Genomic DNA, 25,103 nt, shown 5'->3' on the forward strand with positions numbered 1-25,103 from the left:
TGTACTTTTTCTTTTTAATTTTCCTTTCATTCTATTTTATTTTTTATTTTCACCAATATTTTTTGCATGTGGACAATACTTGCATGCAAGTTTGCAGTTAACAATTTTTGGTATAAATTACGTGTCAAAAATAACATACTATCAGCTCCCTAGGCCATCTTTAAAATAATTATGTTTTAATTAATTAAAACAATTGACTTTACTTTGCTAAATAGTTTTTAAAGATTAATTTCAACTGAAATGATGAAAAAAAAAGTAACAAGTACAAATTTCTCACATACTAACTAAAACAGTCAACTATGATACAATTTTTTAAAATTGTATCATTGGGAAAAATATATAAACTTTTCTTAGTACTATTTGTGAATCTACCTCTACTATTCATTCCTAATTGTTTATTTTTCAAGATTTTTTTTTTGCGGCTATTTTTTTTTTATTCAAGTTTTATAATTTATTAATTTTTATTGAATATTAGCATAATTGGTGTTAAAAAAAATTACTCATACAAATAACCAAAGTTTTGGCGGGAATCCGGCCTAATCTTTATAGCTGATTAATTATTTGAAAGAAAGAGAAAGTGAATATATAAGACAAAGAAAAAGGCTATTGATAGTTTATTTCCTTAGTAAGTTATCTTGATCATTAAATTTACATATAACAGTATTAGATGTTTATGCAGCCCGTTGTTTTTGGATTTTCTAAATATTGATTACAAGAAAGCCACTTTGTTTTATTCAGACATTTAACCAAAAAAAGTGTGTAAAAATATTCTTTATATCTAGAGTTTAATCTACTTACTATTGAGATTATATGTCGTTTTTAAACAATCTTTCTACTAGTGGAGGGCAAGGACTCGGATTTGGTGGAGGATCTACAAGTAACTTTAGTTTTGGAACTCCCTCTTCTACAAGCACTAATTTGTTTGACAGCAAGTCATCTCTATTTCAAACACAATCCACAATTAATAACTCAAATAATGCTTTATCTAATAATTTTCTGAATTCTGGTTCAAACAGCACCAATTTATTTGGTACTTCAAATTCTAACCAAAATCAAGGAACTGGATTAAATTTGGGAGCGAACGCATTTTCAATGAATAACACACAGTTTGGTGTTCAAACTCAATCAGTTACTTCAAATATGATGAATTTGCCACTTCAACAAAGACAAGAACTTGAGAGAATAGAGAAGCGAAAGGCGTCTTTACAAAAGGGACTCTCATTGCAAATGAATCCCAGTATGACAGCATTGACATACCAACTGGATGAAAAGGCTCCAGAAAAACAGCAAGAAGTAGATAATTACATTTACTATAACTTGAATGATGAAGGAATTATTAAGAGCCTGAATGATGCAAAAAAACTCAACCCAAATCCAAGTAAATGTTATACTCTCCCAATTAAAGGATTTGGAGAATTGGTGCAAAGAGAGCAACAACAAAGAAAGGAGCTGGAAAACTTACTATGTGAGATGAAATCTGTTAAGGACGAAAATGTTAAAATTATCCAGACATTGAATACTAGTACAATTAAAAGAGTTGAAGAATGCAAAAAACGCCATCAAAGTATAATTCACCAGCTTGTTCACATTTCATGTATGATTGAAGAATATGGCGAGAAAAGCCATTTCGCCCAGGTTAACTACCAATTAGATAATCAGCTAAATCAGGTATTGCATCAAATCCAAGAAAATCATATGAGACTTGGAGCCTGGCAATCTTCAATAAACCAAATTGAAACCAATATCAAATACATTGATGAGCAATTGAACGATAATGACTCAAAAAATTGCAATGACCTTAAGAATCTTCTTGAGAGCTCTCCCAATAAGTCTGGTAATAGTGCCTTTTCTGATCACCTTAGCTTTTCTGACCAAAAAGGACTTGAAAATAATCATTCAATTTCTGACTTAAACAACAGATTACAACAAAATCAGCAATTATCTTCTTCAAACGGAACATATTCAGATCTCTCAAAGAGCTCCAGAGAAGTCTCCACCAGCTCTCCAAGTAATGTAGAAGTCATCTTTGAAACTCTTGATAGTCAGCAACAGTTATTAGAGTCCCTAAGTGACACTGTCAGAAACGACTCACTACTAATTCAACAATTTATTTCCAAGGTTTAATTTGAATTATACCTGTTATAAAACACCCTATATAGGAATAAAAATAGTTATATATTTGCTTATACATTAATTAATTCTACCACTCCCTGAACCCCTGTCTCACAACAAGCTAATCGCAATGGATCTAAAATACCTCACAAATTCAAACAGCTAAATAATTAAATATAAAAATTTAATCTGACTACCTATTAATAATATTGGTATTATTATTCGAGATTTTAAACTTTGAACTGCAAGGAATAAGAAAAGATAAAATCTATATGCTTATGCCTTGTATGCTCTGGAGGCTCTTCTACCTCTTGCCTTCTCAAACTTGCGTCCTTTTGAATGTACGCGAGGTCTTGATGTGCTCTTTGGTAAACCCGGAGCTCTACCAAAGTATTTCTCCTGAATTCTAGCCTTTGTCTTTCCTCTGAGCAAGACAACGTTAGAACCTTTTGGAGCTCTTAAAGCAAGCTGGTCAAAAGTCAAACACTCACCACCGTACTTCTCAATATGCTTTCTAGCTGTCTCAGTGAATCTCAAAGCACATACTGTCAACTTTGGGATTTTCAAGACTCTAGTATCATCAGTAACAGTACCAACAACTGCTGCAATCTTGCCCTCCTTTCCGTTCATGAAGTTGACGAGACGAGAAACAGAAATTGGTGCTTGGAACCTTCTAGCCATCTTCAAACGATGGAGAACAGTGCTGTTGAAGGATGAATTTGTTCTACGACCCAAAAATGTATAGAGTTTTGATAACAATATACGATATGGGTTCGTTGAGCGAGTTCTCTTAGACTGAGTCTTCTTGACACGACCACCTGCCTTTAAATCAATACCCATGTTTAATTCCTAGCAACAAGAAAAGTTCTTATTTAGACTTTAGTCAAAAAAATGAAATCTAGTTTCCTTATAGAAACTTTTTTCCCTTTAACACGAAAAAAAAAATTTACTACTCCCACGCTTAACCTAATTAATTTATTTTTGCCTTTTTGTCTCCATTATTTAATTATTTATAATTATTAGAGACGCCAATTATTTACACTGAGGCGCCGAATCTTTGGCGCCTACTACGGTATACAAATTGATCTGCAATTTAATAAATAAATTAAAAAAATAACTGAAATAAAGACGTGTAATTAACTATAATTGAAAGAAGGAAATACTTAAAATGTACATGTTATGTGTTGTTTTCTACTATAATGTTTTTCCTTTTAATTAATATAACAGAAATTAGTTTTGGGTGTCTTAGATACTAAAACACAATACCATCGGAGAATTTATAAAGTTGTTTAGTTTTTTTGTTGCTATATAAATTAAAATCTTGGCATTGCTACTTTTGTAAGGCAGCAGATATTCTCCTCTCTAACTTTTTAGCAATAACTTGCATCTGCTGATCCAGAAATTGTTTCCAAGCGATTGCCTCCTCCTGTTTGTTGTGGGAAGAAGCTGAGAATTCCGTGTCCCATTGCTTCATCCCTTTTTTCCATTGCCTCAGACTATGGAGCTCGTGCTCCAGTAACTTTCTAGCAATGTCCTTGTTTGGTACAAGAGAACTACTGGCAACCGACCCACTGTTTGGGCGCAAGCTTTGGAGAATTGACGCAATCTTAGATGCTTGAGCGTTAAGTTGGTTATGCTCGTGAACGCTGCCTCCCATAACTGATGATGAAATGGATGGATAATGCAAGTTCGTGTTGTTCACAAGTGAGCCTGGCGGTGGTGGGTTTATACCGGAAGAAGCCGGGAGATTGTTATTGTTCAAAGTGGGTCCATAGCTATTTGATGTGCAGTAGTCCATGTTTAAGTTATTGTCATATATTTGAGAAGAGTTCGCATTAGTCACTCCATTGTTATGACTTGGCTGAATGAAGCTAATCCCGCCCACAATGTTACTTCTCTCTCCTGGTCTTGAGATGCTTCCAGTCAACTTTTCGTCAGTCTGAGTAACTCTATTTATATTTGATTCGCTACTCTTCTTTAATTCGTTCAATTCGTTTTTTATATCCGTAAGTAGTGGCATTAAAACCATAGGTGACTCTGGATACATTATCGGGGAGTTTTTTGTCAATGTTGGGAGGATTTGCTGACTTGAAGAGTCACTTGTTGATACGTGGATAGACTTTAAGAGTGTAGAAACTTTTGAATCCTGTGGCTTTAGTATTTCAGAAGCCACCTGAACCTCGCTTGGATAACCTGGTAGAGCTGAAGAGTCACTAGTATGTTCTCCCGCATCAGGCCCTCCCACGTTTTTAATTACTGGAGAAACAGAGCATGTTTTTATCCTAGAGTTCTTGCTCTTTTCCGTGAACTGCCTCAGTTCCTTTAATAGATTCTTCTCTCGGCTTTCTGTGGCTTGGAGCTTCTCATAGAGCTTTTTCATAGTTTTTTCCAAAGAACCTATTACATCACTGTTCTTTTTAGATGCTTCTGAAATTGCTACCTCGTTTGCATTTTCGTTTGCTGTGGTTGAAGAACCCTTATTCAGCTCTCCTCCATTAACACCGGGTGCTTGTGAATTGGTTTTGTTCTGTCTCATATCTCTGCTATCATGCGATCCAACTCCATCTAATGTGCCATATCCAAGAGAACTTCCAATACTGTTAATCTGCTTATGGAGATGCAAAATAGTATAGAGGAGCTCTTCTTTTTGTTTCATCTCTTCTTGAATTTGCTGCTGAAGAACTTGGCAAGTCTTTTGAGTTTCTCTTTCGATATCTCTGTTCCTCAGTTCTAAGTCTTCAATCATTCTACGTAGTTCACAAATTTCCTTATCCTTATTTGAGGAATTCATTCCTTCATATAACTCTTTTTCTCGGCTCTTTATCACTCCTTCCATCTCTTGTAAAAGATCTTCACTCCTTTGAATAGCCAACTCTCGCTCAAAAAGCTGTTTATCTCTTTCCTCAATCCTAATCAACTCATCCAGGAGAGGTTTTCTCTCCAACTGGAGCTGTCTCTCTTTTTCATCCAACTCTCTCTCACGATCCCTCAGCTCCTGGTCTTTCTCCTTCAAATCTGCCTCCCTACGGTCCATAGAGCACTCTCTCTCAATCAATAGAGCTTCTCGTCTGCCTAAAGTGGACTCCTTAGTCCTATTTGTGCTTTCCCTCTCCTCTATTTTCACCTCCCTTGCAAGGAGGCTTTCCTCGACCAACTTGGTCCTCTGTCCTAAACTACTCATCTCTCTTTCCAAATCATTCAAGCCCATCTCCCTCTCTAACAAGCTCTTCTCCTTCTCCATCAACTTATTCTCACGATCAATCAACTTATTCTCTTTCTCAGCCAACTTATTCTCACGTTCTATGAACTTCCCCTCCTTATCTTTAAGTCTGTTTTCCTTTTCATACAACTGCCCTTCCCTCTCCTCAAGAGATCTTCTCTCAGACTCACTTAAAGCAGCTCTTTGAGAATTAAATAGAGCCTCTCTGCTATCCAGCTCTTTTTCTCTAGTTGAAATACTTTTCTGACGTTTATCCAATTCAAACCAAAACTCTTCAAATTCCTTTTGGCGGCTCTCAAGCTCATTAATATACACATCGAACTCTTTTTGCTTATTCTCCAAGTCCATCTTCTGTGAGCTTAACAAACTCTCCAGGTCCCTCACTGACTTTTCTCTTTCCTCAAGTTCTCTTAGACGAGACTCCTGATGGGCCACTTGAGACTTTCTTGCATCTTGGCTTTCTCGCTCCTCCTTTAATGCTCTCCTGCTCTCATCCAACTCCTTTCGAATGTCTCCCAACTCCCTCTCTAGACTTTTAAGCTGTGATTCATACTGCGCACTCATCTTTCGTAAATTGTCATTATTTGCATGCTCCAGCTTTACATACATTTGGCGCTCATCCTCTTCTATCTGCTTTGACTTTGCCGCCAAAACCTTCTCTAAGCTCACAAGCTCGTCCTTGAGTGAATCGAGGGATTTTTTCTTCTCGTTAAATTCTAGTTTCTGGGATCTAAATTCAATGCCTTGTCTATCCAATTCGTCCTTTTGAGAGTTAAGTTCACTTTTGAGCTTCTCTGTTTCAGCCTTTACAGCATCCACCTCCTTCATCTTTTGTTCCAATTCACTCTTGATTTGCTCCACACTTCTTCTTTCAGCTTCAATCTCGCTACGACTTGTCTTGAGTTCCTTCTTCAACCTATCATATTCAGCCTTGCCGTTCTCCAGTTCTAGTTTTGCATTTTCGATCTTAGTCAGTTTCTTCTTATAGTCTGAATCTTGTTCTAATTGAACTTTCTCCATGTTTATTGAATAGTCTTCAACCATTCTGTTGAAACTTTGTTCTCTCAAATTTAGGTCATCAACATATGATTCAAATTCCTTCTGTTTTTCCATAATCTCCTTCTCTAAATTGGAAACGGTAAAGGATCTCTGGTCTAGCTCTTTAGCTTTGTCGTTCAGATTCTTTTCCCGGAGCTTTAGTTTCTCTTCTAAATGAGTCAGGGAGGCCTCCTTTCCATCCAGATATCCTTCTTTAGATACAACTGAGATTTCTCTCTCGTGTAGCTCTATTTCTTTTTCACCTGTAGCTCCTGCTGTAGACTCTAGGTCATGGAACTTGCTCTTCCATGATTCAATTTCTTTACTCTTAATTTGAACAGTATCAATTAGTTCTTGCAAAGAAAAGTAGTTATTTGACTGTAAAGTTTCTTCCATTTTAGTCAAGCTTGTCTTTACGTTATTGTACTGCTCAAAAAGTGACTCATGCTCGATCTTTTCAATCGCAAGCTTTTCATTTAAATCTTGAATCATTTCATCATATTCTTTCTTAGCATTCTGTAAATCGCTATTACCCAAATCTCTAGCTTCTTTTAGAGAGTTAATTTCACTGATTAGCTTTTGTTTATCAGATTTGTACTCTGAAATCATGTTTTTATAACTATCCAATTCATTTTCCAGCTGTGTTTTATCCAACTCGAGCTCTTCCACACGCTTATCATTTTGTATGGAGTTTTCCAACTCATCTATCCTATTTAATGCTTCCTTATATAAATTCCAGTAATTATCAGCCTCTTCAGAATTGACTGAATTGTTGATATCGTTCTGCTCAGAAATAAGTTTTTCAAGCCTCTCCAATTCCTGTATAAGTTGGGAATTTCTTTCTTTCTCTAAATTTAGTTCAGTCTCAAACCTTCTACTCTGAGACTCTGCTACTGATAATTCATCTCTACTTTTGTGATACAATGAGCGCTCAGTTTCTACTTGGTGTTGTAAATCTTCCATAGCATTTCTAATTAATACCATAAACCTAGCACTATCAGGGTCATTTTCATCCAGTACCCCCTGCGAAAGCTTTATATCTGCCACATCGTTGGCAGTCTTCACACCGTCATATTCCATCTCCTTTATATCCTGATTAATAGGCATGGAGTGCTGTTGCTATTTAATACTTGACCATCCGAAACAAATTTCTTGCCTTCCTTTAATTCTAAAAAAAATTTGGGTGAGATAAGGATTTTATAACCCTTCAGGCTTAAAGAATTTATTATTATCAATGTTCTTTCTTCACCCTATTATTATATTTAAATATATTTTCCCTCCTCCTTTTAGTTTTTATTAACTATTACCCCACACTATATGTCTATATTAGAGTTCAAATCAGTTCAGCGCCAACTTTTGCATGCATGTATTGCCCGCCTTTAATTTGGGCAACTTTGCATATAACAATTGCGGAATAAAAAATTGACTTAAGAACATACCGGTAATTTTAAAAGAGAAGCTAAGCATACAGAAATATGTAAGAATGTATGAAAAGAACAGCCTCCAAAAATCAAATTATATTTCTGAAAGAACGAGTTGAGAAGATTGGCTTTGGTGAGAATAAACAAGCATCTATTCTGTAAAGATAAATTGCCAAAACTGCATTCACAAAAATAGTGAACTTTTAGAATAGAAATCAGCTATTTTAATTTAATAGACAATCCCCACAAAAAATACATGAAACTCACACGCACTAAAAAGGATATGTCACAGGTACCGTTGTAGTAAATTGCATGAAATTTGTTGGGTATCGAAATATTGTGGGATCCAATTAAAAACACAATTGATTAGTGTGAAATAGCTCAATCCTCATTATTCCACTGAATGCACAATTTCTAAAGGCTAGAAAGTGGTAGCATCAAATCAATCATGATATCTAACTTCAATGGAAAAGGTTTGTCAAGTTAGACGTTACGTCTTGTAGAGTATTGCACCTATACAGGACGTTACGATGACGTCGTCCCAAAGAGACAGAGACAAAATAAGATGCAGCCTCCTGATGTAAGAATCTTCCCAACTCCATTACCCATCTAAGAACGAAATCATGGATCACAATCACGATTTTTCTTTAATAAATCTGTGTTTTGCCAATGTACAATAAATTATAATTTATCAGCAATCATTATTTTAGCGCTTCATTTTCGTGAGATATTTGCGTTGCGCTATTATTTTATGATCCGAATTCATGTTTTCCAGTAAAACTTATTTTAAGTATGTTTCTCAAGAACACTCGACTAATTTACCTATTACTTCAATTTTGAAGCTAATTTACATTAATAAAGACTTAGCAAAGCCACATGGTGCGAAAATATTTGCGTTCATAGCAGTTCAAAAATGTATCACTAGAAAGAAATGCTGTACAAGCATTATGGACTTATTAATTAATTCAAAGTATTTTAGTAATCTTCGCTTATCGCAATATTTAAAAATTTAATATTCGATTGAATCAATTGAAAAGTCAAAAATTTAGAAATTGGAATGTGGCGCCAAACTTTTTTTTTGTGACAAACTTTTCATCTAACAAACGGAGATACAAGATGAATCAAACAATATAATGTTGAATATTGAGGAAGTTGTTAAATCTCGTTAACTATATTCCCAATTTGATACTATCATCGCTTCCCCATTCATATAATCTGTTCTTTTCCTATCGTTACATCTTTGTAGCAATCCACATGATTACCGCCAAGCATGCTCTGTTATTATAAAGAGTGCAAACTTCCACATACCATGGCGGTACATTTTTGTGCGTTGCGTCTACATGGGCGCGCCAGCGGTTGTGTTATTATTAGAATTAATTGAATTAGCAAGGGAATCTTAATAATATTTTGAAAATAAAATCAAAGTAGAATAGGAAGTCTTTGTGGGCAAGGTAAGGATATTGCAGCTGGAATATATATATTTTTTTGGAGAGTGATCAAATTCTGAGTACTTCCCCACCTGTGCGTTTAAACAGCATAAGCTACATTTTTGTATTGTCGGTCATATCAAGTTTCTAAGGTGAAGATTAAGTGGTAACATAATAGGAAGAAGCAATCGACTCATTTATACCCGGTCTATTTAATACATCTATTGTTATTTATAACAGTTTTCGCACAAACTCCTGGTTTTATTTTGAAACTGACTATTTTGTGTATTTTATATACAAATCAACTCGATGATTTATTATTGAAGCAGCTATCTGTGGTAATAAGTGTAATATATGTTTTGACTAACCCAATCAACTTTGGTTCTTTTGTTTTAAACTTTATAAATAATCCTTGATTGAGAGATCAGGCGAGGATAAGAAGATTTATATACTATAATGAATGGTGGTAATAACATCCTACCAACAATGTCAACTTATGGAAGGGAAATGGACCACCACCACTATAACGGAGTTCCTTCATCAGGGAATTCCAATATGTTAACAGGCTATCCTATTTTATACCAGAACAACCACCACAATCACCCGGCAGGAGACCTCCTTACACTACAAATGCAACTTCAGGGGAATCCATCAAATAATGAAAACGAAAACACTTTAGCAGCTTTACAGAGAAACTGGATTGCTTTGCAGCAGAACAATGGTAATGTTGGTGGGACAGGAACTGGAGCTAATAATGGCATGTTGCATTCATCTATTCATCACCCATCTGCCATGACATTACCAAATGATGATATGGGATATATGAGGAATCTGATTCCAATTGGTGGAAGCAACTCATCTCCACTTCACTCAAATCAATCTACTCTTTTGGACTCTTTGAAGTTTGGAGGTGGTTTAGAGCCTCCTCAAGTTTCTCAATATGGACATCACCATCATTTGACAAATGGAAACTTACAACCAAGTATACTGGACAATGGAATTTTGGGAAACAATGTGGGAATTCCGGGTATGGGCCGTAATAATCCAATGAGTGTTGGAACTTCTCCTAATGGTAGATTACAGATGCAAATGAATCCTAATAGTGGATTGGGTGTAAATGTAGATATGGTTCCAAACAATGGGATGCTTCCAATGAATTGTAATAATTCTATTGCTGGAAATGTAATTGTTAATACAAATACAAACAATAATATTGAATGGCAAGGAGGAATACCTATTCGTAACATACCTGACTTAATGACAATGTTAGATTTGTCTGATATACCACCTCATGTACAAATTCCAAAATATTACGAGGGAATTAAAATATCCCTAGGAGAGGCAGGACGTGAAATTCTAAGGTGCTATATTAATCAAAGAGGTATTAGAGGAAAGTTTATGAGCTCTAGTAATCTTCAGCAGCTACTAAGGGTTGCACATCAATGTGGATTATGGAATGCAGCAGTAAGGTTGCACTTGGAGTTTATTGGAGAGATTCCTATGACAGCCAGCCATGCTGAGATGAGAAAGTATAAGAGTCTTCAGACAAAGCGTAGGTTATCAAAAAGGATCTCAGTTTTGTCTAAGTTTGGAGCTCCTGTTGTTCGTAGAGCTGATGGAGAAGAAACTATAGAGTATAGAGATGGAATGAAGCTTTCTCTTGGAGTTGATGGGAGAAAATTGCTATTAAAACGAATTAGAGAAACCAGAAGTTCAAGGGAAAATGAGATAAATAATTTGTTTTCCAAGTATGGTTTAAAATATAGTCAGCTTAGAAATGCAACTATTCACGAGTTATGTAGAATGGCTTATGTTTGTGGCCTCTGGGAGGAGGCTGTTAAGCTCCATTTTCAACATATTAGAAAAAAGGCCCATGAAAATACCTCAAATCAGCAAGAATCTGGAAGTGATCTTGATAGTGAAATGGACTTGAATAAGGATAGAGGAGATGATGAAATGATACCCAATAACTTTTTGCAGCAGCTTCATACTCCTGGTATTGATATATTGAATGTAAACGGTGCAGGTAATCCTGGAGGCATGGCAGGAGGTAATGCGGGGGGGATTTCTCAAAATCCTGTTATGGGAGCTATGGGTACTGATTCAGTTCATGTTGGAGGTTCTGCTCCACCAGGTGCGACTCATCATGTGCATCAGCATCCTTCAATGCATCCAGTTTCACATATTCCATCTGGATTGGGTCGTTATGGGATGTCATCTGTTGGAGGATCTGTTTCAAATGGTGCTGGAAATAAATCTGGTGAAGGTGGAAATGCGAACTCGAATGTTAATGCTAATGGTGGTTTATCTGGTGCGAATTCAATGATCGGAATTGTAGATAATGGTGGTGGTATTCATCCATCAATGATACTTTCCAATAATGGAGGATCAACTGGAAACAACGCTGGAGCTCATGCATTAACTGGGGACCACTTGAATTATGATGATTATAGGAATTATATTCTAGATGGAGGAAGTAATGCTGGAAATATTGATAATACTAGTTTATCATCTATGAGAAGTGGAGCCATGGCAAACATAAGCAGTCGTATTATTAGGCATGATACAAGGGGAAGTAACATGGGAGCACCTTCAAATGGCATGAATAAGGTGTTGGGTAGTAATCCTAATACTGTTAATGGGGCGGGAAGTAATAGTGGTGGGACTGGTGTTAAAGGTGTTGGTGGAAATAATCCAGATGTGGATGAATTAAATGGAAATATCTTAACTGGAATTGAAAATGATGGTCTAATCGGTATGTCAACAGGTGCTCTGGGAGCTTTTGTTGGTTCAGGTTCTGCAGGAACAAGAAATGGTCTTTCAAATTATGATAGCATTGGTGTTCCAACAACAGGAAGTGCCGGATATGATGATTATTCACTGTTATCTGCATCATTAAGAAAGAGAGGAAAGGTTAACAATGCTCATATGGTTTCAGGCTTAGGAGCAGTGGGTGACTCGAGTTCTAATGACTTAACAGCTCATAATATTGTCTCACACCCAAATACATCTTCATTTGTTATGGAGACAATATCGGGTATCTTAGGAGATGAACCTTTAGGAAATAATATTGGTGATAAAGTGAATAATTATAAAAGTAATAATTTATCTTCAGTCTTGGGGAATGATATTGGGATTTGTCAAAACAGTGAGGTTCCTCAATTGTCAGCGGTGGTTGTGTTAGCGGCAGCAAAGGCAGCAGAAGCAGCACAAGGATATGATAACAATAGTAACGATAACGATAATAATAATAATATAACTAATAATAAAGAAACTTACGAAGAGAGTAAGAATACTCCAAACCAAGGATTAGAAGTTGTCGATTCAATGTTGAAAAGTCACCAATCAGCATCTAATTCACCGGTATTATCACGGGATGAAGAAAAGAATGAATTATCATCTGTTAATGTCTCACAGCCATTGGAAAATAATGAGGGAATTAACGAGGATTTATTATTGGCTGCAGAAGGTGAAGGAATTACAAGTTATCAGAAAGATTACTCGAATAATAATAACAATAATAGTAATGGTAATGGAATGGAAATGCCTTTAGAGTCTAATATTTTATTGAATTCTAGTCGTAATGACCATTTATTGATAAATACAGTTAATTCTAAGATGATACCATCTGGAATTTGTATGGATGGGAAGTATGAATTAATAGGAAGTGACATAACTATTGGTCATACGAACAGCAATAGTGAAACTAACATTATTTCAACTGAAGGAGTGGGAGGTGGTGTTGTTTCTACTTCCTCTGCAACAGTGACATCATCTGCATCCTTGGAAGTATCTGAACCATTTTGTTATCCTCCTCCGATAGCTTTATCTTCAGAATCGAACCATATTGAAAAAAATGATATTACCAGTGGTGGTAACAATGGCGATAACATTAATAATAGTGTTGAAAACAGTAATAATACTGGCAATACTAATAATGCGGAAAGTGGCGTTTCATTGGTTTCTAGAGGTTTGACAACGCAATCAACTACTGATACAAGTATTGAAACACCAGGGAATTAATAGAGTAATAGTAATTAGTGATTATATTGAATTTATTGATAATTAGTTTATATAATTAATATTATACTTTTTTTTTGGATAACCATGGATTGTAAATATGATTAAGGGTTTAAAGAAGTATAAAACGTAAACTGTAGGAAAGAATTCTAATAAAATAATGATTAGATTATTAGTGAATATATAATTTTTTTTACTCGAGTAAATTTAGATGTTAAAGAACAAAATTTGGTATAATTAAAGACAAGTGGCGAAATGATTAACAAGACTTACAAATATGCAAAATATCATTAATTTTAATAAAAGCAAAGAAACAATTCATTTGATTCTTTTCTTTTTTCTTTTTTTAATCAATATTTTTTTCCTGTATTCTATTCAATGTTTTCCTAAATAGCAATTTAATTATTTATTTTTTTTCCATGTGGAAACTTTTTTTTTGGTACCGGTGTTTAGTATGCAAAATTACGAAAAACTGCATGCACTTCCACATAATACATGCAAATATGCATAATAAACTTGAGCGCAAAAAAATTTGATATTTAAGTTATTAGAATAAGATATGATGAATTAATAATATATAGTTCTCGTCGTCGAGTGCTGATGCATAGAAAATAAACGAAATGAGATTAAAATATTAATAATAGGAAAAAAAGATTGGATAAGGATATTTATGCAAGTAAAATTAAGTTTTGCAGAAAAGCTGGGACCACATTTGAGAAAATGTGTGTCTTTGTTTATACTAACAATACTGGTATTGAATGGTAGGTTCAGAAGTGAAATGAGGAAATTTTTTCTGTTCAACACGAATTTTCTAAAAACGAAAAAAAAAATTTCCAACGCAAATTAAAAAATTATGAATCATTTACACAAATTAACTAAAAATTAAATTAGAACCAATTAATTCAGAGAATGGACCACAATTAAGAAGACTAGGATCTCATCATCTTCATCATTCACATCATCATACCCCTGTTCAGGTCCAAGGAGGTATTGTAAGAACGCCAACTGCTCAGGGATTAGCAAGAGAACTTCCTATTCCAACGCCTTTATATTCTCAGGTCCCAGAAGTAAATGGATCTGAGGAAACTGTCACGTCAATACAAGAAACTGTAGTTGAGACAGGTCATCCAAAATATTCAAAAAGAGATGTGATTGTTACGAGGGATCCGTTTTACACATGCCCAATGGGATTTAACTTTGAAAGTAAGTTATTAAATTTTTGCATTTTTATTTCAAAGTTAAAATAACTCTATTTTAATTTATTCTCAAAGTCCCTACAATTGATGGAACATCGGCATCCCCTCAGCAAAAATGTTTCAAAATAGAAGTAGCAGATTTTGTCTTGGGATGTCCAAATGGTTGGGCATTTAATGGGATTAAATGTACAGGAGTTCTAACAGCAGATGCACAGAAAGCATGTGATGAAGGTTTGGACATTTTGATGGACGAAAATGTTGGTATTCAATGCGTTCAAAATTTGGTTGCTCCAAAGCTGATTTCTTGTCCAGAAAATTACTTATTATTGGAAAATGAGTGTGTTTTCCCAATGCATTCAAAACCTGATTTAATTTGTCCAGATTCATTTGTCCCATTAAGTAATGGGAATTGTCAGAAAGATATAAGAGTTCCAGCAGCATTGGAATGCCCCCCAGAATATATTTTAAATAATGGTGAATGTGAAAAAAGACTAGAGGTCCCAATATCTCAGTTTAATAAAATTTGTCCATTAGGATTTAACTTGGACGCTGATGGAAATTGCACAAAACAGATAAATATGAATGCATTATTTACTTGTAAAGAAGGTTACGAAAGGTCAACGATGGGAAATGTAGAAAATGGGTGTATTAGATCAGTTGTAATAGATGCAAGATATAGATGTTCACAAGAGTAAGTTTGAATTTAGTTAGAAGTAATATTATTTTTTAATTCATTGTAGATATGAGCTTATAAGCAACAAATGTGTGAAGAAGATGACAAAGCCTCCTATGGTTTCCTGTGAAGAAGGTAAGCTTAGTAAATAGTCGTTCAAACGAATAACACTAAATTGAAATCTAACTAAAATATTTATTTTGTTGTTGATTAATGAAAATATTAACTAAAATAGGTTATTCTTTGGAAAATAATGTCGAATGTGTTAAACAAAGCAAGTTACCAGCCAAATTTGAGTGTCCAAAGAAGAAAGATTATATGTATAACCCTCAAACAAAGTTATGTCATTCAATGAGTCATCATCATTCCCGTAAGTTTTCGATTTGAAGATTTTAAAACCATTAATGAAATCTCAAACTAATCAATATTATGAATTGCAGAGAAAACACATCAACCACTAATAGTATGTCCAGCGGGGTCTGTTCCACAAGACAATGATTATTGTTTATCTTTTGAGAAATCACTTCCAAAAGTGGAATGTCTGGATTCAGGTTAGTTATGACTTAAAAAGATTTCTCCGAGATAATATTTGGACTTGATTACTTGTAATAATTTACAGGTTGGATTTTTGACCAAGACATAAAATTATGTGTATATAATGAATATACGAGCATAAATTATGAATGTCCGATGAATTCCCAAAATATAGGTAACGGAAAGTAAGTAAAAAAAAATTTGATGATAAAAATCACTCATTTCACTTTAATAATACCAAGATGCAAAGTAATAGAGACTGAGAGTACCGATATTGAATGCCCACCTGAGTTTGTTTATGAAGGAAATGGGTTATGTATCAGCAGAATACAAGCAGATCCGCAGATCAAATGCCCAAATGGTAAGTTTTAATTGGATATTTGTATTTTTCAAAAGATTTATATGATATATTTAAATTATAATAACTCTATTAAATAATAATTATAGGTTCATCCGCCACTCCTCAAGGAACATGCTTGAAGATTGAATTAATATTACCAAAACCAATTTGTCCAGAAGGGCTTAGACCATCAATAGCAGTAATGGATGGACAAATTCCATTGTGTATAGGAAGAGAAACAGTACCAAAACAAGAAACTTGTCCTTCAAATTACGAACTTGTAACAGCTTCTGATACTGGGTTAAGGAGATGCAGAACATATACAAAAAGTGAACCAATAATAGCTTGTGCAAATGGATTTGTAGAGGAAGCTCAAGGTTGCGTACAAACTATTACATCTTCGCCAAGATTACTTTGTCCAGAGGATTATATACTTCAATATTCTAGATGCATTAAGCAAATTGAGGATATGCCAAACAAAATGTGTCCGGCAGGATTTGAGTTGATTGACGATGACCAATGTAGTCAAACAGTTTATTCAAAACCAATTCCAAATTGTCCTGATGATTATATGTTTGATAATATTGTCAAAAGATGTTATAAAGTGGATGTTCAGTATGATTTTGCATCTGTAGATACAAATGTTTACAAGCAGAATTTTACAAGTATTGTACAGACTGGAGATAATAATAATAATGATAATAAAGAAGAAAAAAACAGTGATGATGAGACAATTAAAGAAACTTTTCAAATAAATAATCCTCCATTCCAAAATCAAGTCCCAAATTATCCTGGTGGAAGGTATCCTCCATATCAGAGGATGCTTCCTCCTCAAACACAATCTCAGTCCATAAGGCCTCCTCCAGTTCAGACAATATACCCTCCGCAAGCATATTTACAGAATGGGGTCTATTCTAACTATGGAGGAATGATGCCTCAATCTACACAACTTAACACTGGTGCTGCAGGGTATGGCTATCCTTTCCCAGGCTTCCAACAGTATGCACCTGCTCCAAGGTTCACAAATAGTCCATCTTACCCAGTTTACATGAGGAGTCTTTCAGAGGAGAAAAATGAACTATAAAATCTTAGGTATGTTAATTGTGGTGGCATCTTCTAGCAATAAAAAAAATAGCTTCACTGAATATAAATAAGTTGATTGGTTTTATTTTGTCGATTTTATTTTCTATAACTTTCTATTTGTATGCATTTAAAATGGGTTTAGAGCCAACGATAAAGAAGAGTTTTCGAGTCAATTTTAAACTTTCTTTTAGTATTTAAAAAAGTGTATATAAATTATGAACAAACGGAATTATACTTTTTATTTAGGTAAATATGGTTTAAATTTAATTCAAAATATGAGTATTTAAGAAAGTAATAATAGAAGCAAGTTAATCAATGAGGAAAATAACAAAGAAGTTTCTATTCAAATGACTAGTTTCAAAAAGGTCCCAGTAACTATAATCTTTTTATTTAGTAAACCACTCAGTAACTTTTAAATTGCTACATGCGTACAAGTATTGGTGTAAAGATTAAAAAAATAATTTGTCCACATGCATTGCTAAAAAAAAATATATGCACACAAAAATCTTTCGGTATACTTAAGAATAAAATATGATGATTAGGAAAAAAAATGAAAGAACAAGATATAAAAGATATATTTTAAAGACACTATTAAATAAATGATCTGGCTTGAAAAAGTATAAGTTTAGTGTGAAAAAAGAAAATAAACACAGTATGATTAAAAATTAACTTTAGAGCCATTAAATGTATTATTTGAAGTTTTCAATATCAAAAAAAAAATATGAGCATTTACTTCAAGTGTGAAACACTGAAAACTAATCAAAAAACTTTGTAAATAAGCGGTAAACGTGCAGTAAGAATATTTATATTTAAATGGTCAAAAATAAATAATTTGAATAATTGTTAAGGAACTATAAGTGGCGGCAAAATGATGTAGACAGATACCAAACAAAAAACAAAATTTTGGAAAAAAAAGGTGAAAAAAGGCCCACAGAAGGAATAGAAATTGATCAAGAATATTGAAGTTTCAGAGATTTGTTGGAAGTTTTTACGGCATTATTGCCAGAAAGTGGGTAATAGATTTTAAATTGGCGAAATTTTAGGAAAAAAAGACTGTGTGGATTATAGTATAAAATTAGCGAAAGATCGATGACAAGAATAAACTAAAAGAGCCTGGTGCAATACTTAGACTTGAATTCAATGCTGAATCGACTGTATATGGCCGAGAAGGCCTTATCTATACTTCGCAGTGGCAATGCCATACCATATCCTGAACCACAAGGTAGTGTGAAAAGTCAGTGGGATTTTTTGTTGCAGGAGATGACATGGATGTCAAAAGATTATTATGAAGAGCGAAGATGGAAAATTTATGCAGCTAGACGTTTGTCACAAATGGTTCAGAACTATTGGAGGAAAAAGATGCTCAATTTAGAACGCCATGTTTCATCTAAATGTAGTGCATTAATTCAGTCATTTTGGCTTGGGATTGCAGATAATGTAGATCCTGAATTAGTACCGAGTGATTTGAAACCATTTACAATGGTTGTTCAGCCTGCACCTCTTGGTGAGGACAGTCAGGCAAATGCCTCTAAGAGGCGTTTATATAATTATTGTATAAGGCAGTTTGAACAAGGTTTGTATGAGTGTGGAAAACTTAGTGAATTAGCCAAGACAACAAATGATAAGAACAAGGAGAAGAGTGTTGAAAGTTTTTCAGAAAATGAAATTCCAGCTTCTCCAATAAGCATTGACATTGAACACGATAATGAAGGTTGCCAGTGGGTCGTTGATGAAGATTTGTTGTTACAGTTGGATCCACTGGTCTTTGTGAAAACTGCAGTTCCACCCACTACGTCGTCTACAGACATAATAGACTCTGATAGCATGCCAAATAAAGGCTCTGCAAGCAATCAAAGCATGGGAACTTCAACAGTATGTGGCGCAAATACAAGTACAAGCGCAAGTAATCCAGGAAATCCTGTTGGAATTTCTTCTAAATCTTCATCAAACAGTTCGGCCATAGCAAAATATTCGGAAATATCTGATTTATTTAACGAGTTTTCAAAGAAACAGGAAATTGTGGCAGATTTGAATGATTATCGTAAATATCTCGAGAACTGGGCGGATACTGTTCAAGTATTACTTCAAGGGCCTGGGATAATTAACACAAGAGCAGAGTATCGTCCTCCTAATCCTCATTTGGATTCAAAGAATTACCTGGTTGCTCCCAGATCTAACTTTATGGAGATGGAGGATATATCTCTCATTCTTTCCCTGTTTGTACTTGCAGTAGATCATTTACCGGCCTTCTTGAATCGTTATGCGGCATCTTCTCCTTCAAATGTTGTTTACAGATCTTCGGAAGGAATGATATCAGGCTCTTCGTCTCATGAATCTATGGTAAATGAATTTAATGTCGAAGGTAAAAGGAAGAGTAGAAGAAGAGCAGGTTCAAACGCAAAGAAGATATCTGGTGTAATGCCTCCACAAATTCAATCCTCAGTTTCGATACCACATCCAGTTTCGGGTGGCATTGGCCTTCCACCATCTTCTGCAGTGTCTTCAGTTGCAGGAGCTATGGGTGGAGGGGTGGCAGGGGGAGCTGGAGGGGCAGTTTCTACTTCTACAGGTATTTCGGGACCTAACAATGTTCCTATTGTGGCAGATCAATCTACAAGCTTTGATATCCTTGCCTATGCTGATACTTGGGATACTTCCGAGGACATTATATTGGTCTATTTTGTTTCTCAGTACTCTTCAACGCCTAGTTGTGGGGTTTTAAGCAAAAAGTTGATTTCCATAACAAATTGGAACTTAATTGCATTATCACATAACTACTTTTTTGGTGCTTTGTACGGCAGAATGAAAACAGCAAAGCAATGCCAGGAGAGGTGGAACTTTCTAAATAAGGATGAGGTGGAGGGATCGTCTTACGAAAGTGTTGAAAAGAATACTAACAAGGATAAGGCTATTGAAGAGGGTATTGGCAGTAGCACTGCAGAACCTGCTTCCAATGTAAGTAACAAAGAGGTGACTGGTGCTTTAATTAAGGTTGAAGGTGTTGATACAGGGAATGAAGTTACTAAGAGTGATATAGATCAATTGATGAGCAGGGAGAAACGGACCCAGATGATGCCTAATTTGAACAAACGGTACTTTATAAGTAATTCTCTCCTCAAACATTTAAAGGATTTCAGTGAATCTTTGGGAAATCCCGGGAACTTCGAAAACAAAATGGGGGATGGGAGTCCTAAAGTAGCTTCAGAAGAAGTTGGAGGTGGATTAAGTGTTGCAACAAATTCATCTTCATTGAAAGATTCAACCGAATTGGAGAATATGGAAAGCAATATAAATGATGGTGAAGTTATTTGCGGAGAAAGCTTACTATATGTCAATAAAAAGATAATTCCTAGAATGACTATATTGGATTTGATAGAAAAGACCAACAAGGAAAGAAACAAGACTGAGAATCATTACTTGGACAATGATTCGGGTTCCAATAATGATAGTAGCACTGGCTCTAGTTTAATGGTTTCTCAGAACAATCAGGGGTCTGGTGGAGACCGGAACGAAATAAAGGTCCAGAATGTACTTTTCAATAATGCTGAAAACGGGGAAGAGATTAAAGGAGGGAGGAGTAAGGAGCCAAAGAATATTAAGACAGTAGAATCTTACCAAAGAGAGCAGTTGGAGCTTTTGTCTTCAATAGTAAGCAAATTTGGTGCGAACATGAGAAAGAGGTCATTACAGAATCAGCAATTCCAAGATTCTTTTCAGATTACTTCATATTTACAAACAATCCAGCAAAATTATGGGTCAAACATCCTTCAGGACGGAGTATTACCGCCTCACCAGAGCCATGCAAATTTAGTAGCACATGTTAATCAGATGCTGAATCAACATATAGAGTCAACAATGGCTAATAATAACAACAATACCGGAGTTGGTAATGCTGGTGTTGTTGGTGGTAATAATGGTAACAATACTGTCCCAAGTACTAATACTGGTGGTGTAAATACTAATCCCAGTAACAATGGGACTTCTAATACTAATGCTAGTGGGAATAATATCAATGGTAATATTAGTAACAGCAGCAGCAATATCGGTGGTGGAGGTAGTGTTGTTGGGAATAATTCTAATGCAGTGAATAATCCAGGTTCATGTGGTCCTGGTACCAGTAATAACATAATGCAAAACCATACTCAAAGCAATCTGGGTAGTCAGATGGGGGGTGGAACCCACTCAGGATCATCGAATTTCACTCCTCTCCCGAGTGGAATACCACCCCACTTATTAGCTCCGGGAAATCTTCCTCCTGCAACTAGTGTTGAGGAGTATCTGTCTCGTTTGCCTGGTATCGATATACAGCTAAAGCTGATAGATTATTCTTTAGACAGGTATCGCCAAAGTACAATGGGAGGGAGATACGGAGGCACTGGGATTTTGATGTCAACTTCTTCTACATGCAGAAAGCCTCAGTTACCTGAGTTTTTGCTACAGCGCTCGGTAATTAATAGCGGGGCTAATTCGGGGATGGTTGCAAGTGGTCAGCAGGGAGCCAATATTCATGGTACTGGCCAGCACGTCGGGATGATGCCCCCTCAGCAGGGAATTATTCACCAGGGAGGAGGAGGTAGTGGCGGTATGGGAGGCGATCAACAACTTCCTTCCTTACAACAATCCACTTATACTCCTCAAGTTATCTCTGGACAGCCTGGTCAGATGATTCTTCCAAATAACCAGATGATCAAGGTGAAGAAAAGGGAGATTAACCAGAAGCAGGTCGTTACTCAAGCCAGCAATATAAAGAGGAGAAAGACCGGCATGATTCCTCCAAGCTCACAAACGAATGGTATGATAGGCTCAAATGGGGTTCAAGGAGAGATGATACAATCTCATGGAAGGATTGGAATGATGCAGGGGATGCCTACACATATGGGGGGAGCAGGCCAAGGTATTCCACAACCACATTCACAACCACATTCCCATCCTCATACCCACCCCCTTCAACAGCAGCAGTCAGTTTCCTCTTCTCAGCTACAGCCTCAGCAGTACCATCCTCAGCAGTACCATCCACAACAGCATCATCTTCAACAGCATCATCCACAGCAGCACCAGCAACACCCACAACAGCAACACTCACAACAGCAACACCCACAACAACAACACCCACAGCAGCAACATCCGCAGCAACAGCAACACCACCCGCAGCAGCACCATCACCAACAGCAAATTCAACAGAACCAGCATGCGATTGCCCAAGTTCAGCATCCTCACCAACAGTACCAACAGCACCAGCAGCACCAACAGCACCCTAATCCTCATCCACACGCTCAGCAGCAGACAACCCAAGGGCAGTCACACGCTCAGCATGCCTCATCTCATCCTTCGTTGAGTAATTCCCAAATGTCCCAAATGTCCCAAATGTCCCAAATGCACCTTTCGATGCAGCAGATGCAGCAACAAAAGTATAACCAATATCACTCACAGCAGGTACCTCCTCAAGCTCAGTCTTCTCACCAACAGCATCATATGGGTAATCCATATCAGCAGGGCCAGAGCCAGGGTCAGTATCACTCTCAGCAAATAGGAATTATGCAGGGTCAAATGGTGGGACCTGAGATACATGGAGGAAGTTCTAGCTCGGGAGCTTATGGCCAGAATATGGCTGCTAAGAGAGTTCAGCCCGGAGGAATGGGCCACCCTTCCGGCCAGATGATCAATTCTCAGGGCTCCCATGGAACTGCAAACGGTGTTGGAGGAGTTTCATCTTCATCTCTAGGCGGAGGCAATGGCAACACTGGTAACAGTGTTGGTATTGGAAACAGTGTGACTGGAGGAAATATGCCTAGACAGGTAAATTCTTATATGAATTATTCCGGTATCCAGGGTAGAGGCGGGAGCGGACCGAGTGAGATGGGTACGGGGTTGGGGGAAGGCGTGATGGGAGTTGGTATGGGTTCGGGGATGAGCGTGGGTGGTAATGGACAGGCTAATGGGGTAGCTTCTCACACAGTGTCTGCTAATGGCCGGATGATTCCTCCATCTTCATCAGTGGATGGCCAGAGGTACAGTAATGCAAGTTCAATTGCAAGTAGCATGAATGGGGGTGGGATGGGAGGGGGAAACATCTCTGTAACAACTTCAGGGTTACCATCCAATGAGAATAGCATTTCAGGGACGCACAAGATGGTAATGGGGGGAGCTCATCAACATCAACAACAATCCCAATCAATGCAGAAGCTATCAGTTTCCAATCCTGTATACATTGGAGGTGGCAATACTGGTACAATCGGAGGAAATAGCTCCGAAATGTGGGTCGGTGGTGGTAATAGTGTGGAATTGGGAATAGGAGGAGGCCCTGCTTCACCACGATCTCTTCCAGTAGTTCACCAGCAATCTCACCAAATTACTGGAAATGGAATAACTCATGGCACTGGCAATTTAAGTGGGGGAGGAGGAATGCATTCCGATACACATTTAGGGCCTTCTACTAAGCAAAATTTGGTGAGTCAGAATTACAGCACTTTGACTGGAGAGTTGAACTGTAATATTGCAACGGCAACAGTAACAGCTGGAACTTTGAATGGAGTCCAGGCAACTAGTAGCATGGATGAGGGGGTTAGTACTGCCGGTACTAGTTCTGTCACTACCAATCCCACTAATACTAGTGTAATTTCGACTTCTAATTTAAACAATATCGCTGATAATACTAATAACAAAAACATCAATAGCAGTTCCTAATGAGAAGCCTTGATACGCAAGGCGTAAATATTGCTGATTATTTGGAAATAGAGACTTTCTGCATATTATTGATCTATTGGTTTCCTTTATAATCAGAATCTTTCTGGATTTAAGAATACGAAGTTAATTACCCTGGGATTTTTTTTTTTCAAATAATATTACAGCAGCTTAAACATATTAATATAGGAATACAAACATTCGCTTTCTATGCTATCTTACTTTTAACTAGGAGGAGTTTGAAGAGTTTTAGTTACTTTTGGCAAATAACATATACATATGCTTAATTTATAAGATATAGTGCCAGGTATATGCTCCTTTAGTTTCCAAACGTTTTTGTTCAAACATATAAAAGGAGAGAAGAGTAGAGGGAAAGAAAGAACATTTGTTTTTACCTTTACTTTCCATTCTATTAAACTTGCATACAAAATTATGAGATTTTATTTTGTAATTAAGTTCAGTGAGAGAAATTGGATTAAATAAATTTTTATATTGTTATTTTTTAATAGAAAACTATATATTAATTATACCTTGAATAATATTTATTACTTACGCTTACAAATAGAAAATAGATGATTAGATATTGATTTAAACATAATACTTATAATTTTAAATAATTTTAATTCGAGTAGGTTGGAATTGTTGGTATTTGACAATCATAGGCAAATCCTCAGTTTAAGTATTACTCTTAACTTTGTGGCTATTCTATCTAAATTTTTATATGGATTCAATTAAAGGAAGGAATTGAGTAATTAAAGAAAAATAGCAAAAACTTTAACTTGAAATAAAAAAACAAAAAAAAAGTCATTCTTCACTTTCATTAGAAAATAGTTATTCCGTGGAAATTGGCAATAATAATTATTGCTGCTGCTATTTTTATCTCATTTAATTCAGGAATGTTATCTGTGGACAAGAAGGAACTATCTATCTATATGGAAACAAAAATGCACAGGTATTTCTTTTGAATTCTAAGCTGGAAAGTCTAAGAGATTGATAAATCTAGAGAAATTTTAACAAAGTATTCGAAAACTTTATCAAGCCCATATAATCAAAAATTTAAAAACATAAAATAAATATATTAATAATAATAATAATGAAATGGATGATTAATATTATTTATCTTGACCATGTTAAAAAAATGACGTGTTTTGGCGGCAAGTGTGGGGTGAGATTTTTGTGGGATTGCAAGTGAATATTTAAAAGAAATAAGTATAGTAGTGATTTAAGTGAGAAGTATTTAATGGGAGTTTTTTTCTGAATTAATTGAGCAGGAAAATTGAGGTTTTTCTTTAATATTCAACGGGAGGCAGAGACAAGAGAGGGTATTATTTCACCTCAATCTTTTTGATTGGAAAAAG

General features: G+C 35.8%; 6 protein-coding genes across 6 annotated transcripts; 4 read left to right on the plus strand and 2 right to left on the minus strand.

Annotated features, from left to right (window-relative positions):
• Positions 1-810: 810 nt before the first annotated feature.
• On the plus strand, positions 811-2,124 carry ELE39_002138 (uncharacterized protein; the record flags this gene model as incomplete). Its single annotated transcript, XM_067344988.1, has 1 exon — positions 811-2,124. The coding sequence occupies one exon, from the start codon at positions 811-813 to the stop codon at positions 2,122-2,124; it is 1,314 nt and encodes a 437-aa protein (XP_067202909.1).
• A 264-nt stretch (positions 2,125-2,388) lies between these two features.
• ELE39_002139 (60S ribosomal L18) lies at positions 2,389-2,952 on the minus strand (the record flags this gene model as incomplete). Its single annotated transcript, XM_067344989.1, has 1 exon — positions 2,389-2,952. The coding sequence occupies one exon, from the start codon at positions 2,950-2,952 to the stop codon at positions 2,389-2,391; it is 564 nt and encodes a 187-aa protein (XP_067202910.1).
• A 490-nt stretch (positions 2,953-3,442) lies between these two features.
• Positions 3,443-7,477, minus strand: ELE39_002140 (kinesin; the record flags this gene model as incomplete). The annotated part of the gene is made up of 1 exon (XM_067344990.1): positions 3,443-7,477. One exon carries the CDS (start codon positions 7,475-7,477, stop codon positions 3,443-3,445), a length of 4,035 nt encoding a protein of 1,344 aa, XP_067202911.1.
• Positions 7,478-9,674: 2,197 nt separating this feature from the next.
• Positions 9,675-13,241, plus strand: ELE39_002142 (uncharacterized protein; the record flags this gene model as incomplete). Its single annotated transcript, XM_067344992.1, has 1 exon — positions 9,675-13,241. One exon carries the CDS (start codon positions 9,675-9,677, stop codon positions 13,239-13,241), a length of 3,567 nt encoding a protein of 1,188 aa, XP_067202913.1.
• A 667-nt stretch (positions 13,242-13,908) lies between these two features.
• ELE39_002143 (oocyst wall 7) lies at positions 13,909-17,065 on the plus strand (the record flags this gene model as incomplete). The annotated part of the gene is made up of 9 exons (XM_067344993.1): positions 13,909-13,999; positions 14,130-14,441; positions 14,510-15,125; positions 15,175-15,242; positions 15,343-15,477; positions 15,548-15,658; positions 15,727-15,826; positions 15,884-16,002; positions 16,089-17,065. The coding sequence occupies 9 exons, from the start codon at positions 13,909-13,911 to the stop codon at positions 17,063-17,065; spliced, it is 2,529 nt and encodes an 842-aa protein (XP_067202914.1).
• Positions 17,066-18,204: 1,139 nt separating this feature from the next.
• On the plus strand, positions 18,205-23,748 carry ELE39_002144 (HSA family; the record flags this gene model as incomplete). The annotated part of the gene is made up of 1 exon (XM_067344994.1): positions 18,205-23,748. One exon carries the CDS (start codon positions 18,205-18,207, stop codon positions 23,746-23,748), a length of 5,544 nt encoding a protein of 1,847 aa, XP_067202915.1.
• Positions 23,749-25,103: the final 1,355 nt, after the last annotated feature.

This window comes from Cryptosporidium sp. chipmunk genotype I (genome assembly GCF_004936735.1).
Source record: "Cryptosporidium sp. chipmunk genotype I strain 37763 chromosome Unknown contig_23, whole genome shotgun sequence".
NCBI classification, from domain to species: Eukaryota; Apicomplexa; class Conoidasida; order Eucoccidiorida; family Cryptosporidiidae; genus Cryptosporidium; species Cryptosporidium sp. chipmunk genotype I.